The sequence below is a fragment of the Piliocolobus tephrosceles genome, chromosome 17 (genome assembly GCF_002776525.5).
Source record: "Piliocolobus tephrosceles isolate RC106 chromosome 17, ASM277652v3, whole genome shotgun sequence".
In the NCBI taxonomy this organism is placed as follows: Eukaryota; Metazoa; Chordata; class Mammalia; order Primates; family Cercopithecidae; genus Piliocolobus; species Piliocolobus tephrosceles.
In genome coordinates, this window is record NC_045450.1 from 42,193,982 (window position 1) to 42,210,202 (window position 16,221).

Genomic DNA, 16,221 nt, shown 5'->3' on the forward strand with positions numbered 1-16,221 from the left:
AGCCCATGATCAGGAGTGTGGGCCAGGCGTGGTGGCTCATGTCTGTAACCCCAGCACTTTGAGAGGCCAAGGCAGGGGGATCACTTGAGGTCAGGAGTTTGAGACCAGCCTGGCCAACATGGTGAAACCCCATCTCTACTAAAAACAAACAAACAAACAAGCAACAACAAAAACAAACAGCTGGGCATGGTGGCACATGCTTGTAATCCCAGCTACATGGAAGGCTGAGGCACGAGAATCTCCTGAACCTGGGAGACAGAGGCTGCAGTGAGCCGAGATTGTGCCACTGCACGCCAGCCTGGGCGACACAGAGAGATGCTGTATCAAAAAAAAGATTACAATAATAATAAAAATATAGGAGTGTGGGCTCTGGCCTGGGATCCCAGTTTCATGTCTAATCAGCTGTGTGGCCTTGGAACAATCACTCCGTCTCTCTGAGACCCTGGATCCTCAGCATAAAATAGGATGATGATGGTGGCACCTATCGCATGTGGCTGTTGGGAGCGATCAGTGAGAGGATGCCTGTGAGGCACCGGGGGGTGGGACGGGGGCTCAACACATTCTGGCTGTTCTCGGCAGTCACCCCTGGAGTGACCAGGAACCTGCAAGGGATCTGAGCCTGTGAGTGACACGTGCCCTTGGCCTGACTACCCTTCATGCTGGCGGGCTCAGCGCCTCCCCTCTCTCTGTTTCCTTACTTGTTCAGAGAGAAACTGGACTAAGCCTGGGGAAAATCTTCAAATGTCTCCAGGAGTGGGGCAGTCATTTAAATGAGTGAGGGCGGTGCCGGGGAAGGCTGCAGGGAGTGATGGGGACTGCAGTGCCTAGGGTGCCCGTGTCCCACCCCAGGGAGCAGCCTCCTCTCAGCCCAGTAGCTGTAGCCATGTGGGAGTGAGTCCAGGCTGGTCAGAGATGCTAACTTCTCAAGAGAGGGAAACCCACGCCTTTGTGGGAAAACCTCCATTACTAATGTTAGCAACGCATTAAATATTTTTTTAAAGTATCACGTGTGGCAAAGCTAATGCTTCTGTTGGCAGCGGCCGCCATGACCACTAGGTGACTTTCTCTGCAGGTAAGCTGGGGAGCCACGGAAGGGTTGTGAGCAGAAGCAGCACGCGTTTCAGGCTAGGACCATCTCCAAGCCCTATCTACAACTGTCCCTCCCCTCCCGAGACCTGTTTTCCTGTGTACCATGGAGGAGCCAGACCCTCTCCTTGCTGACATTCTTAGGGGCAGTCTGCCTGGAAGATAGGGGCTGTAACGAGCCCCTGGCTCAGTGCTATCTCACAAGAGGTGCCAGGGAGTCTGGGGGAGCCTGGCCGCGCCAGACGGGGTCTGCTCTGTGTCTGGGAATGGCAGGTCCAGCAGGTCCAGCCAGAGGTGGCTCTTAGAGCTAGTGTCAGTGAGGGCCTGGCTCCCGCCTCCTAGCTCTTCAGGGTCAAAGGGCAGCACTTTCAGCCTTTTCTGGGACCAACTTCCTATTTGGGAGAGAAAGCAGACAGATCACTGGCAGGAAATGACCTTCTTCCCAAAGCCCTGTTTTCCACTGGCGCTGACTTTCCACTGGCCACAAACGGAGAGTCCCCATGGTTGTCTCACGCAGCCCCTCCATCCCCCTCAGAGCCCAGGGGCCTCTTTGCCATGGCAGCAAACCCACCTCGCTAACATAATTAATTTAGTCTTGGCAACGGACAATTTTTCAGTGCCCGTTATTTATTAGCGCCCAGCTGGGCTCTGCCTCTCCCCTCTTTGCAGTCCTCAGGTCTCCTGGTGACCCTGAGACCCAACACCAGGTGTCCCTGGTACTCTGAGCACTGTGGCCTCAGGGCTCCCTCTTAACTAGGCCACGCCAAGAGAGAAAATCATTTAGTGCAGCTCTCCCACCCCGAGCAGGCGGTCCCTTTATCATCTGAATTTAACTCCTCTTTGGTGCCAGGCTGGAGCCCTAGCCTCTCCTTGCACACCCCTAAACACAGGGAGCTCACCACCTTCTTTATGCTAGAGTAATTCTGGCAACACTTCCTTCTGCAGAAAGCAGGCCCGGGTACTGAGAATTTAACTAAAGGGTCCTATCAAAAGAGCAGATGCCCTGAAAGCCACCTAGACTGTGAAAGATCAAAAGTGTATACTACTGTGTTTCTTTCTTTCTGAGACGGAGTCTTGCTCTGTTGCTCAGGCTGGAGTGCAGTGGTGCAATCTCAGCTCACTGCAAACTCTGCCTCCCGAGTTCAAGTGATTCTTCTGCCTCAGCCTCCCAAGTAGCTGGCATTATAGGCGCCTGCCACCATGCCTGACTAATTTTTGTATTTTTAGTAGCGACGGGGTTTCACCATGTTGCCAGGCTGGTCTTGAACTCCTGACCTCAGGTGATCCACCTGCTTCAGCCTCCCAAAGTGCTAGGATTACAGGCGTGAACCACCACGCCTGACCTGCTACCATGTTTGTAATCACTGTTTCCATCAAATTTAACATAAATCTGCTGGTTATGGAAGGTGTAGAAATTAAATACCAAAAATAAAGCCGCCTGTAATTTCGCTACCTAGGGCAGGGCTGCGGAAAACAAGAAAAGGGTTTGTTATTTACTGTGTCCACACCTGCCTCTAGGTAAACTTCCATCAATCACCTGAACTTCATCCCCTGCGCCCATCTGGCAAATTCCTCCTCTCCAGGGAAAACCTTTAGGTCTTTAATATAGCTAACCTTTACTGAGCTCTGGGTTAACCTATCTAATTCTTGTGACAGCTCTGAGGCATCTTACAAATGAAAAAACTGAGGCTCAGAGAGGGCAAGTAGCTTCCCAGAGGTTGCACAGCTAATTAAGGGGCAGAGACATGAATCCATCGGGTGCCGGAACTGAAGTCTCTAGAGTAGACACGCACTGTACTTTCTTCCTCCTCACCACAGGAGTGGATACCAGACTGCTCAGCAGCTCAGATGTTCGTTTATTCATTCTTTGCGGGGTTTTTTTGAGACTGAGTCTTGCTCTGTTCCCTAGGCTGGAATGCAATGGTGTGATCTCGGCTGCAACCTCCACCTCCTGGCTTCAAGCAATTCTCCTGCCTCAGCCGCCTGAGTAGCTGAGATTACAGGCGACTGCCATCACACCTGGTTCATTTGTGTGTGTGTGTGTGCTTTTTTTTTTTTTCATTTTTGTGTTTTTAGTAAAGACGCGGTTTGGCCATGTTGCCCAGGCTGGTCTCGAACTCCAGGGCTCAAGTGATTTACCTGCCTTGGATTCCAAAGTGCTGGGATTACAGGTGTGAGCCACTGTGCCTGGCCTCATTCATTCATTCTTTCTTCTTCACATTCACTCATTTATTAAGTTACTTGACATTCCTGAGCTCTGGTTCAGTGGCAGGTGCAGGCCGATGCCGTCCCCAACACCCCCCGCCCACATCCGCCACACTTTCAGATGCCCCAAGAACTTGAACTTCATTTATTACAAAGAACTGGGTTCACTGCATTGTATGATGAACAGCGAAGCCTAGAGAGGCAGCCCAGGCTGGGGCTCCAACAACCTCCCCCAACATGCCCAGCCCTGCATGAAGTCCTGGGTGGGTGAGGTCACCTGGACTGGGCCTTGGAGCTGTCCTGTATTTATAAAACCAAATGGGTCCAAAGACTCCTGGATATATATATATATATATGACATAGGCTTCCTTTCCACAGGGCGTTTGTAGGTGGGGCTGTTGACACCATCCCTGGGATAGAAGAAAGTTGGCTGTGGCAGGGACTGGTCCCAGAGTGAGCCCAGGTGCTGCATCAGTTTGAGTGGCTGGTTAGCCTGGACCCTGGGCAGGTGTGGGACGGTCCATCCTGCCAGCCACAGGAAGCTCTAGGCCACCTGGATTTGCAAGTCCTCGTCCTCGTCCAGGTCGCTGGCTCCATCACCGGCCTCCTCGGTGCCAAAGCGAGCACTGCGGATCTTCCCGAAGAGGGGAGCGTTCTGCTGCTGCCTGCGGAGCCTGCGGGGTTGGGGTGACAGGTGGTTAGAGCAGCATGGCCGGCAGTCCTCCGATAAGGTGGCTGCAGCTGGTGCAGCAGCAGTTAAGCCTTCCCTGCTGTCTCATCTCCTGTCATCTCCTTATATGATAGAGGTGCCATTATCACCCCCATTTTATAAGCAAGGAAACCGAGGCACAGAAAGGTGAAGTCATTCGCTCAAAGTCACACAGATGGTGGGGAGTGGGGCAGAGCTCTGAACTGAAGTGGGTGGTGCCAGAGCGGCTGGGCAGTTAGAGAAGTGAAGGAGCTGGCTCAAGGTCATGCTGCGGGATTTGAACCCAAGCCTGGCTCTCAGAGCACAGGCAGCAGAGTTGGGTGGTGGCGACGGTGGGGGTGGGCTGAGCCCTCTACATTCCCAGTGTCAGTGAGAAAGGGCTCAGCCCCAGTTCTTCCTCACATTAAAATTCCTAAAGTCAAAATTTACGAGCAAAACTTTGACTCTTAAGAAGGAAATGCCGATCCCTCCCCCCACCCCCCAGCAAAGTGGCCACCCCGGCTGCATCTTACTGGAAGGCATGAATTATTAACACGCAAGGGAGGGGCACAGGCGGGGGCCTCCATTACTGCACAGTGATTTAGTGAGCTGTCCCCGGAACATTAAAGCACAAAAAGTTGGAAAATAAAACGACACGGCGGTCCTGGGTGGCCCCACCCTCCCGGATGGAAGCACTTGAGAGGCCCAGCAGAGGCTGCCTGCCCACTTCTGGAGTTTATGGCTCCTGAACGATGTGACCCAGACTGCGGGAAAGCCCCAAGGCTAAGTGGGCTTTTGAAGGGTGTGTCCTGAGGGGTCAGAGTGGGCAGAGCCTGCCAGGCATGGGTCCTGACTTGGACCCATGCCTGGGCCCCTGCACAACACTTTATGGGCATCATCCCAGGCGGGTGGGGAAATCGAGGCTCAGTTTACCATGGGACAACAGCTGTTAAGTCTCTGCAGTCCATACTCTAAGCCACAAGATCTCAGCAAACAGCAGCATATAGTAAATGCTCAGTAAATAAGGGCTTGGATGGTTGATGGCCAGGGGTGATTCTGCCTGGCCACCCACGAACTCTGTGGCCATGGAAAGACTTACCCTCTTGGGCCTTAGTTTCCTCATCTGCCAGCCCCCTAGGAAAAAACATCTTTCCTTTCTCTCATAGAAGCAGCGTGATGCTGAAGCACAATATGTAATCCAAATATAAGCCCCTCCCCAGCAATAGTAGTAATAATAGTAATAGCAGCAGCTGCTGACAATTACTCAGCATTTATTATGTGCCAGGTGTTTTCCTTTCTCTCTCTCTCTCTCTGACAGGATCTCACTCTGTCTCCCAGGTTGGAATGCAGTGGTGTCATCACAGCTCACTACAGCTATGAACTCCTGAGCTCAAGTGATCCTCCTGCCTTGGTCTCCCAAGTAGGTGGAACTACAGGCACACACCACCATGCCTGGCTAAGTTTTGTATTTTTTTGTAGACATGGGGTCTTGCTATGTTGCCCAGGGGTCTCGAACTCCTAGTCTCAAGCAATCCTCTTGCCCTGGCCTCCCAAACTATTGGGATTACAGGTGTGAGCTACCATGCCTCGTCTCCAGGTACTTTCGTAAGAATGGATCAGCTCATTTAATGCTCACAACAATCAAGAGCTAAGAACTATCACCATCCCCATTTTACAGATGAAGAAACTGACACAGAGAGGTTAAGTAAGTGTCCCAATGCCACACAACTGCTAATGCTGAGCCAGGCTTCACACCATTCAGGCAGTCTGGCTGCAGAACGGGGCACCCTCTATTTCACGAAAGAAGAAAATGCAAGTAAATGCATTCTCAGGGCCCGGCACGGGTCAATGCTGTGGCTCCAATGCTCCTTGGGCCTCCCAGCTGTGAAGCGGGAGGGACCTGGACTGAAGTTTTCTGATAGCGCCTGGCTCTGTGATTCACAGAGTGCTGGGAAGGAGACAGGGCTGGGGGAGGGAGGCAGAGCGTGCTGGGTGGGGCCTGTTGGCAGTGGAGGGGATCCAGGCCTGGGGCCCCTCCATGATTCCCTGCTTGCCATCTCTCAGATCCCTGATGTCCTGGTGTCACCTGGGCCCAGTAACCCTGAGGACTGCTTATTCTTCTTGTCCGTGACTCTGGAGCCCTGCTGGCCCCACCCACTGCCCCCCCACCCCCTACCCCGGCCTTGGGCCTGACCTCTCCAGCCCACCCTTCCGGCCCTCACTCCGCCCACCAGCCCTCCCACTAGAGGAGACAATTCCAGGGCCTGCAGCTGGCCTGACTTCCTGCACCCCCTGCCCTGGTTTCCTGGCTCTGGCCCTTCCTGTCCGGAGGGGAAAGGATTCTGGCTCCAGGCACCTGGATCTCTTCCTTCTCTGTCTCTCCCTCCAGCCTTGGTTTGGGCTCCATCCCTGACTGAAGGGTTCCCTAGCTGGAAGTCTCTGCCCTGTTTTTGTTCCCTGCCCGGGGCCCACCTGGACTGCAGGTGCTCCAGTTGCACTTGCAGGTTCTCGCTCTGCTCCGTCTGCTCGTCCAGCGACCGCTGCAGCTTACGTGCCTGGTTGTGGGCCTCGTCCAGCTGGGTGGGGGGTGAGCAGGGCCAAGAACATGAGGGTCACCCGGGGCTGGGCAAGGCCGGCCACCCGCCCAGGGACAACCACTCCTACCGCTGTTCCCTGGGAAGGTGCTCCTCCCAAAGCGTTTGCTCCTTGAGGCCTAGGCTAAGGTTTACCTCTTCCAGAAAAGCACCCCGTCGGTTCCTCTCCATCCCCTTTGCCTTCTCTTGCACATCTACCCATCCTCCCAAGCCCTGCACTACTGATGCAGCCATCTACCTCCTATCCTTCTGTCCCCATCAGTCTGTCCATCTGACCATTCGTCCAGGGAGATATTCATCTGCCTGTGGAGACAGTCACCCATCACTCCCCATCCATTCATCTAACCAGCTGCCCATCCAGCATGCCTAGCCAGGCCTTCCTGCTCTCCCGGACACACCTATCTTCCCATCAACCTGGCCTTTCTCCCCCTCCATTCGTTCTTCCACCCACTGACCCAGTCAGCTGTCCATCCATTTGTCCACTGTCTACCCATCCAGCCATCATCTGTTCATACATCCATGGGAACCACCCATCCATCCGCCCGCCCTGCCTCTCTCTCCCATTCATCCATCCACTCATTCCTTCATCTCTCGGTTCATCCATGCACACATCCATCTTGTCTTCTGTTCATTTTCCTTCCCATCTTCCCACCCACGTCTATCCTGCCATCCATTCATCACACACCTACCCACTCTACCCTGGGCATGTCCTGAGAGCCGGGCTTGTGCCGCGCACCAGGGGCTGAGAATGGAGAGGCCAGGAGGGCCCTGCAGCCCCCCCACTCCTCCCTGCCTGAGGTCTGTGGCTGTCCCTGCCCCTCCGTGGTCCTCACCTCGTCCTCAGCCTGGGCCAGCTCCTTCTTGAGCTCCTCCACCCTTAGCCGCAGCTTCTTCACCTCGGCCTCGTGCTGCTCCACCCGCCGGTTGGCATGCGCCAGCTCTGCCACCTTCTCCTGGAACTGCTTCTTCAGCTTGCCATGCACATGCTTCAAGTCTGCCAGCTCCTGCAGGGCACAGGGATGGGGTGGGAGGGAGGGGGGATCAGTATCAGCCTGGGCGCCATGCCAGGGAGTCCCACGAGGTCAGGCAGTTCTAGGGATGCTGGGTGTCTCTCCTTCCCAGAATCTCTCCATCTGCTGTCTGAAATATCAGCATTAGAGGTTTGGCTGAGAAGCCAGAGGCTGGAGGTGCCTTCTAGGGAGGTGAGAAGGCTGGGCGGGTGGAACCTGTGGCTCCAGTTTGGATGTGTAACTTTCAGATGCTACTGGATCTGCCCTGGAGCTGTTGGAGCAGAACTGGGGTTTCTGGGGAAAGATGAGGTCTGGAGTCTTCAGGGGCATATACATGGCATTGAAAGCCCTGGGTTGTGAATGAGCTAGGCTGGGGAGTGGGTGGGTGTCTCAGAGCCCAGAGTGGTTGGGGAGAGGAAGGGCAGCCAGCAAAAGAGGTGCCCACTCCGGAGCTCTGTGAGTTCTCCAAGCCTCAGTTTCCATATCTGTAAAATGGGAACAGGCATTGCCTGAAGGTCTCTTGAGTCCATCCTTTTTGTTCCATCTCTAACGACTGCAACCTGGTCCAGGTCTCCTAGCTCTCTTGCTGCCCAGGGAACGTCAACAGCTTCCCCCCAGCCTGTATTCCCATCCTCTGTCCACACAGCCTGCTCACACTTTCCTCCCGCTTTAAACTCTCTCGAGGAGGCCCACCACTCCTGCCTCATCGACCACATCCCCCCGCTCACTCCCCTCCAGCACACTGGCCTTGTTCCTCCAAAGCTCTGTGTCTCTTTCACCACGGACGTTTATTCATGTTAGTCCTAACTTCTCTCTAGCCCCTCCCCTAAATCCACACACTACCAGTCAACAGCTGCTTTTCCTAGAGAACTCAGTTTATTTATTTATTATTATTATTTTTGAGATGGAGCTTCTCTCTGTCATCCAGGCTGGGGTGCGGTGGTGCAATCTCAGCTCAGTGCAACCTCCACCTCCTGGTTTCAAGAGATTCTCCTGCCTTAGCCACCCAAGTCGCTGGGATTACAGGCGCCTACCACAGTGCTCAGCTAATTTTTGTATTTTTAGTAGTGATGGGGTTTGCCGTGTTAGCCAGACTGGTCCCAAACTGCTGACCTCAGGTGATCCACCCGCCCCAGCCTCCCAAAGTGCTGAGATTACAGGTGTGTGCCACTGCGCTCAGCTGAGAACTCAGTTTAAAATGTCACTGCCTCTAGGAGATATTTCCAGGACCGTGGGCCTAAGCCAGGTCTCCTGGTATCCCCTCTTCTTGCTGGTGACCATGAAGCTGTGTGATTGGCATGAATCTCTGTGACAGAGAGAGCCACGTACACATCCCCCAAGTGAGCCTTCAGCTCCATGAGGGGGAGAGGGGAGGCCACATCTGTCTGCTCAGTGCTGTGTCCCTGGCACCTAGAGTGGAGCCTGGCACACAGTAAGTGCTCAATGAATGTGGCTACTATAATTACCAACTGGTCTAGCACACAAGGTGCTCAATACATGCAGGTACCATAATTATCACCAGGCCTGACACATAGTAGGGAGGCTAGGCTCTGGGAGGTGGCGGCCCCAGCACTGGTCACTCCACTCCTTGCCCCACCTTGTTCTTCTCGAAGAGCGCGGCCTGGCTGGCCCTCAGGTCACAGTCCAGTGCACTGGCTGTCTGCCGCCGCCGCCGGGCCAGCGCCTCCTCCAGGTCCCCGACCTGTGCCCGCAGCTTCTTGTTCTCCCGCTCAAGGCCCAGTTTCTCTGTCTCTAGCCGCTCCCGGCGGCCCCACTCCGCGGCGTTTTCGGCCTGCAGCCGCTCCATCTGCAGCAGGGCAGGGCAGAGTGAGGACTCCCAGGGGAGGGGGCATGCAGGGCCTGAGCTGGATGCCCCCACCACCTCCTGGAGCCATTTTTGGCTCCAGGAAGCAGATCCAGCTGCACTGGCTATAATTAAGCTGGGCTCATTTCATGGTGTACAGGATGTGAGAGTGCTTCTGGCCTCTGTGTGGGAGAGAGGCCTGCCTCCTGCAGATCAGGACACCCTGGGATGTGGCTGGCCCCCCTCAGAGCATAGGCCTGGCCCCTGCCCTTTTCCCAGTGACCCGCTGATGGAGGCAGGGCCCCAGGACCCCTAAACCCAAGACCTCCTGGGTCCCATCCATGGCCTCACCTCGCCCCTCAGCTCGGCCATCTTCCGGTCCATGCTGGAGCGTGCACCGAGCTCATCCTCCAGGTCCTCAGACATGCGGCCCAGCTCATCCTGGTGCGCCTCCTTCAGGATGCTGAGCTGCAAGGATAAGGCCCCACCTGGTCATGAGAACCACCAGGATACAGCCTGGAACCAGCTCCGGGGGTGGGCACCAGTGCAGGAGTGCTCAGCGCAGAGCCTGAGGCGGCACCCAAATGGGGCAGGCACCAAGTATTCCAAACAGACCTCGAATCTGACCACTTCCGCTCCTCCCAATGTCTCTCCTCCTCATTACTGTCTAGCCTCCCAGTGTCTACTCCTGGCCCTTCTCTGTCAACCCATTTCCCACAACAGCAGCCCAGAGGGAGCTTTTAACAAAGATGAATACAATCATACCACCCTCCTCCCACAAAGCCTCTGATGGCTCCCAGGTGTCTTAGGGTAAAGTCCAGCTCCTCTCTACGCTCACAAAGCCCTGCACGATTGGGTGCCTACCTGCCACTCTCCCCTTAGTTCACTGTACTCCAGGCACCACGGACTCCTTTCTACTCCTCAGACACACCGAGTTCCTGCCCACCACAGGGCCTTTGCACATGCATGGAACATTCTTTCTGAGACACTTCATAGGACTGATTTTTCTTATTCTCAGGCCTTGACCTAAAGGCCCCCTCCTTAGGGATGCCTCCTCTGTCCACCTGGCTTGGAGGAGGGGCCTCTTCATCCCACTCCCCACTGGAAAGCTAGCCTGGGAGGACAGGGAGCTTGTGTGTCTGTCCACCTTTGTGTCGTTGTATGGCCTGGGCACAGGGCTGCCCTCAGTGTACAGTGACTGATTCCAACACTGCTCTGCACACAGATGCATCAGAATTGCTTGGCATGCATTTAAGACAATAACATTTCTTGCGGTATACAGCAAACCCCAACAAACTGCTGCTCCCTGCAACACATGGATGAGTTTTCAACACACAGTGTTGAGGGAGAGACGCCACATACAAAAGAGAACCTTTATAATTTTCTACTAAATTGTACATTTGTGTTTCATTTGCTTTTCTTCAAATGATTATACTTCATAATTTGAAAAGAATAAAAAACAGGGTCCTGGACCCAACCCTGAAAGGTGCTGATTCAGGAGGGTGGAGGTGAGGTCTGGGAATCTGTATTTTAGGAGATTTCCTAACAGATTCTCATGTAAGACCAGTCTCAGTCCCCTCCAGGACAGTTTCAGACTCTAAAGGTCTGTGATCCTCCCAGCTGCTAGAAACCGACTGATCCAGTGCGGCGTTCCGTGGGTGGCTGCGCCCTCTGGTGGCCACTGAGGCCTGCACAGGAGGCAGTCCTGGCAACTCAGCCTGCTCTGAGCCCCTATACTGCAGTGGTGGATTCCCTTCTCTGTAGCCTCAGTTTCCCCATCTGTAAGGTGGGGACATGAGGACCCAGCTCCCTGGACTGCCATGAGGCTTCAGTGACACCTAGTACAGATAGGAACCCAATGAACGCCACATCCAGACTCCTCCTCTTCATCTTGGTCTACAAGGCCCCCTCCTGCGGCCTCGCCTCTCACTTCCTGTTCTCCAGACACTTGGCCCTCCCTGTTTCCCGCACATGCTGGGCTTGTTGCTGCCTCAGGACTTTTGCATCGCTGTGCCTTCTGCCAGGAACACTCTCCCCCGTATCTTCTCAAGGACAGCTTCCTCTAGCCCCTTTAGGTCTTGCCTCAAATGCCACCTTCTTAGGCCTCTCCTGACTTACCACCCCATCTCTCTCATTCTGTTTTGACTCTTTCATAACTCATGAATCTGCCTGGTGACTGTCGGTCTCCCCTGCCCACAGCCCCCACAGAGTGAGCTCCTGAAGGCAGGGACCGTGCCTGCCCAACACTCAGAACAACTCAGAATTAAATAAATAAATAAATAAGGCTAGGCACAGTGGCTCACACCTGTAATCCCAGCATTTTGGAGGCTGAGGCAGAAGGATCACTTGGGTTCAGGAGTTCGAGACCAGCCTGGCCAACATGGTGAAACCCTGTCTCTACTAAAAATACAAAAATTAGCCAGGCGTGGTTGTGGGCGCCTGTAATCCCAGCTATTCAGGAAGCTGAGGCATGAGAATCACTTGAACCTGGGAGGTGGAGGTTGCAGTGAGCTGAGATGCTGTGATCACACCACTGCACTCTAGCCTAGGCGACAGAGTGAGACTCTGTCTCAAAAAAAAAAAAAAAAAAAAAAAAAAGAACGACTGTCAGATGAATTAATGAATAAATTCTCTCTTCTATTTCCACTACTGAAATTCAACAGTGTGATCCTGCCACCTCCAGGAAGCCCCTCTGGTCTCCAAGACTCACCTGCTTGAGCATCTCCTGCTTGGTCTTGCTCAGCTCCTCATACTTGATCTTCCACTGGCTGAGCTCCCCCTCTAGCTTCTCAATGTTCCTGCTCAATGCCAGTTTATCCCTAGGGAAGGGACAGACACAGGGGTGAGCCCACCAAGGCCCTCTGCTTGGAGTCCTCACCAAGGGTGGCCCTGCCGTGTACCCTCTGCACTTGTTGAGCCCAAGTCCAAAATCCTTGCCTTGGTATTCGGGCCCAGGCACCCTACGTGGCTACAAGCACCCTGGCTTTGCAGTTCTCCTGGAACTGCATTCCCTCTCCAAGTGCAAGTGCCCTGCTCACATTGCGGGGAGGTGGTTGGGGTTCCAGAGCACTGAGCTTCCCCGGGCAAGAACCTCTCTCCTGCTGTACTCCAGGCTCATCTGAAAATGGCCCCAGGAGGTGGCAGCCCCAGCACTGGCCACTCCACTCCTTGCCCCACCTTGTTCTTCTCGAAGAGCTGTCAAAGACCACCCTGCTCCTGTCTGTTTTGTAGACTATGTTCCCTGCAAGGCCTGGTCTGAACACATGGTTCTGCAAATAGAAACACTGGAAAACACTGTCCAGTGACCCGGAGAGAGGGTCCTCTCTTGCCATCGTCACTGTGTGGGATCCCTAACCCATAACCGCCACCCTGCCTTGATCTTGAATGAGGCACTGTAGGTAACAAGCAAGACGCCTGGCCCTGGCAGAGTAGGTGCTTACCAATGGCTGAGCTCGGCATCACCTTCCAGCACGCTGCCCTTCATAACCCCACACCACACTGGCCTCTCTGAGAGTGGAAAACTCCATGCCTCCAACATGGGGTTGCCAGAGGGGACATCACCCTGTAGCAGGCATGTTGAAAACCCATGGAGACATTTTTTGCTATCCCAGTGATTAGGGGTCATTTAGTGGGCGGGGGCCAGGGTGCCTGACTCCCTGCAATGCCCTGGGTGTTCTGCCCATCAGGATGCATTCTGCGTCCTACTGAATGCACGCACAGCCCACTGGACATTGCTCGGGGTGGAGATGAGCTGAGCCTAGAGCCTCACTCTGATTTACATCGAAACAGAAAGTAATTTTTATACTAACATACGCTGAATTTTCTAGGAAGGGAATCACTGTATAAACTAAGGGAAGACTGCACTTTCCTTTGTTTTTAGAGACAGGATCTGGCTCTGCATTCCAGAGACTGGAGTGCAGATCACAGCTCACTCCCTGGAACCGCACTCCCTACCCAAGGGCAAGTGCCCAGCTCATACTGTGGGGAGGGGGTCAAGGCTCCAGAGCACTGGGCATGTCTGGGCAAGTACCTCCCTCCCGCTCTACCCCAGGTTCATCTGTCAAAGACCACCCTGTTCCTGTCTGTTCACAGCTCACTGCAACCCTGAACTCCTGGGCTCAAGCGATCCTGCCACCTCGAGCTCCCAAAGTACTGGGATTACAGGCATGAGCCACTGTGCCTGGCTGCACTTTTCTTTGTTCAGAACTTTACCAAAGGTTGTTCATCTCTCAAGAAACCTCATCATCACAGTGACACCACTTGTGTCTTTGAGTTGCTAACTCTGCACACCTGCATGAGCCGCCTTTGTAGCTGTCCTGCGAGGTGACTTAAATGCGCAGATACATGTAAGCCTTCAACACAGCACCTGACTCGGAGCATGTGCTATGTGTTTGCTGTTGTAACTGTCGTCACTATCATCCCATTTAAAGACACCCACTCCGATCACTTCATCATTTCTTCTGGAGGAGCTAGCCCAAGCTCTTCCATATCACAATATATGTATTTTAAGTTACTTTCAGGCTCGGTGCAGTGACTCATACTGTAATCCTAGCACTTTGGGAGGCCAAGGCAGGTGGACTGCCTGAGCTCAGGAGTTCAAGAGCAGCCTGGGCAACAAGGTGAAACTCTGTCTCTACTAAAAATACAAAAAATTAGCTGGGCGTGGTGGTGTGTGCCTGTAGTCCCAGCTACTCAGGAGGCTGATGCATGAGAATTGCTTGAATCAGGGAGACAGAGATTGTAGTGAGCCGAGATAGCGCCACCGTACTCCAGACTGGGCAACAGAATAAGACTCTGTCTCCAAAAAAAAAAAAAGTTACTTTCACTTCTACTTTATATTTCAGTTAGTGCACTAGGTTGATTTTTTTGCTTGTTTGGCTTAAACAGTCAAAATTTATTCTCTCATATTTCTAGAGGCTAGAAGTCCAAGATCCAGTTGTTGGCAGGGCTGGTTCTCTGAGGGCTGCGAGAAAGAATCTGTTCCATGCCTCTCCCCCAGCTTCTGGCAGTTTGCTGGCCATCTTTGGTATTCCTTGACCAAAGATGCAACGATGTCCACAGAAGCACCATCCTGATCTCTGCCTACATCTTCACAGAGGCATTATACTGATTTTTTTTCTTTGAGACAGTGTCTCTCTCTGTCACCTAAGCTGGAGGGTACTGGTGCAATCATACAATCACAGCTCCTTCAGCCTCGATCTCCTGGGCTCGAGCGATCCTCCCGCCTCAGCCTTCCAAGTATCTGGGACTACAGTGGCACAGCACCATTCCCAGCTAATTTTTTTTTTTTTTCTTTTTTTGTAGGCTGGGCACAATGGCTCATGCCTATATTCCCAGCACTATGGGAAGCTGAGGTGGGTGGATTACCTGAGGTCAGGAGTTCGAGGCCAATCTGGCCAACATGGTAAAACTCTATCTGTACTAAAAACACAAAAATTAGCCAGGTCCGGTGGCACATGCCTGTAATCCCAGCTACTTGGGAGGCTGAGGCAAAAGAATCACTTGAACATGGGAGGCAGAGGTTACAGTGAGCCGAGACCGTGCTACTGTACTCCAGCCTGGGCGACAGAGTAAGGCTCTGTCTTTTTTTGTAGAGACAGGGTCTTGCTGTGTGGCCCAGGCTGGTCTCAAGCAATTCTCCTGCCTTGGAATCCCAAAGTGCTAAGATTACAGGCATGAGTCACTGCACCTGGCCATTATATTGATTTTTTTAAAAAGGGGTATGTAGGTAGGTTATGCTATTGATGTATTTAATTTCTGGACAGAAAAACTGCAGAATATTCATTATCATCAAGCTCGTGCCCTCTAAACTGCCCTGATCAAGGTCACTGGTTACCTCCACATTCTAAATCCAATGATCAGGGCTCAGCTCTGTTCTTACTGATCACTCTGTCCTTTGGGAAACCGTTTCTTGTGGTTCCCCTTCCCCAGCCCGGCTTCCTTCTCTTGTCTCCTCTGCTGTTTCCCTTTCCTCTAACAGACCTCTAAACTTGGCACTTCAGGGCTGGATCCTCTGACCTCTTCCCTATCCATACTCACTCCTTGGCCCTTGGCCAGGCTCATGGTTTTTTTTTTTTTTGATACAGAATCTTGCTCTGTCGCCCAGGCTGGAGTGCAGTGGCACAATTCTGGCTCACTGCAACCTCTACCTCCCAGCTTCAAGCAATTCTTCTGCCTCAGCCTCCCAAGTAGCTGGTATTACAGGTGCCTGCCACCATGCCTGGCTAACTTTTGCATTTTTAGTAGAAATGGGGTTTCACCACGTTGGTCAGGCGGGTCTCGAACTCCTGACCTCAAGTGATCTGCCCACCTCAGCCTCCCAAAGTGCTGGGATTACAGGCGTGAGCCACCGCACCCGGCCCAGCTCATGGCTTTCAATATCATCTCTTCACTGGTGACTCTTGCATTTTTACCTCCAGCACAGGCCTGTCTCATGAACTCCAGACTCATTCACTTCCCCAGCTGCCTCCCTGCCATCTCAAACTCACAGGTACAAAACCAAGGTTCCAGCTGCAACCTACCAACTTCCCTGTCTCCATTCCCTGCTTTTACCCTGCCCACAGCCCTCTCCCCCAGCTAGAAAGTAAGTTTCAGGAAGGCAAGGGCTTCTGTCTTATTTATGGCTGTATCCTCAGGGCTGCTCACAGTGCCTGGTCCAGAACAGGTGCCCAGTAACATATTATTTGAATGAATAAATAAAAACTTGCATTGAGTCCTCGTGTGGAACACCACTGCTCTACAGTTCCAAGACACAGCCTAAACACTACCTGTCATCTTCGCAAGTCTAATGTTCTGTCATTCTGAGGGCACTCTAATGTTCTGTCATTCTGAGGG

The 16,221-nt window shown here is 53.2% G+C and overlaps 1 protein-coding gene across 1 annotated transcript in view; it reads right to left on the reverse strand.

Annotated features, from left to right (window-relative positions):
• Positions 1-3,297: 3,297 nt before the first annotated feature.
• CCDC102A (coiled-coil domain containing 102A) overlaps positions 3,298-16,221 on the reverse strand; it is a 23,504-nt gene continuing 10,580 nt past the window's right edge. The window contains exons 4-9 of the mRNA XM_023210029.2: positions 12,098-12,206; positions 9,739-9,855; positions 9,181-9,390; positions 7,407-7,577; positions 6,452-6,555; positions 3,298-3,965 (exon numbers count right to left, since the gene is read on the reverse strand). Coding sequence (XP_023065797.1) covers positions 3,836-3,965; positions 6,452-6,555; positions 7,407-7,577; positions 9,181-9,390; positions 9,739-9,855; positions 12,098-12,206 — 841 coding nt within the window. The 3' untranslated portion in view covers positions 3,298-3,835. The remainder of the gene's footprint in view (positions 3,966-6,451; positions 6,556-7,406; positions 7,578-9,180; positions 9,391-9,738; positions 9,856-12,097; positions 12,207-16,221) is intronic.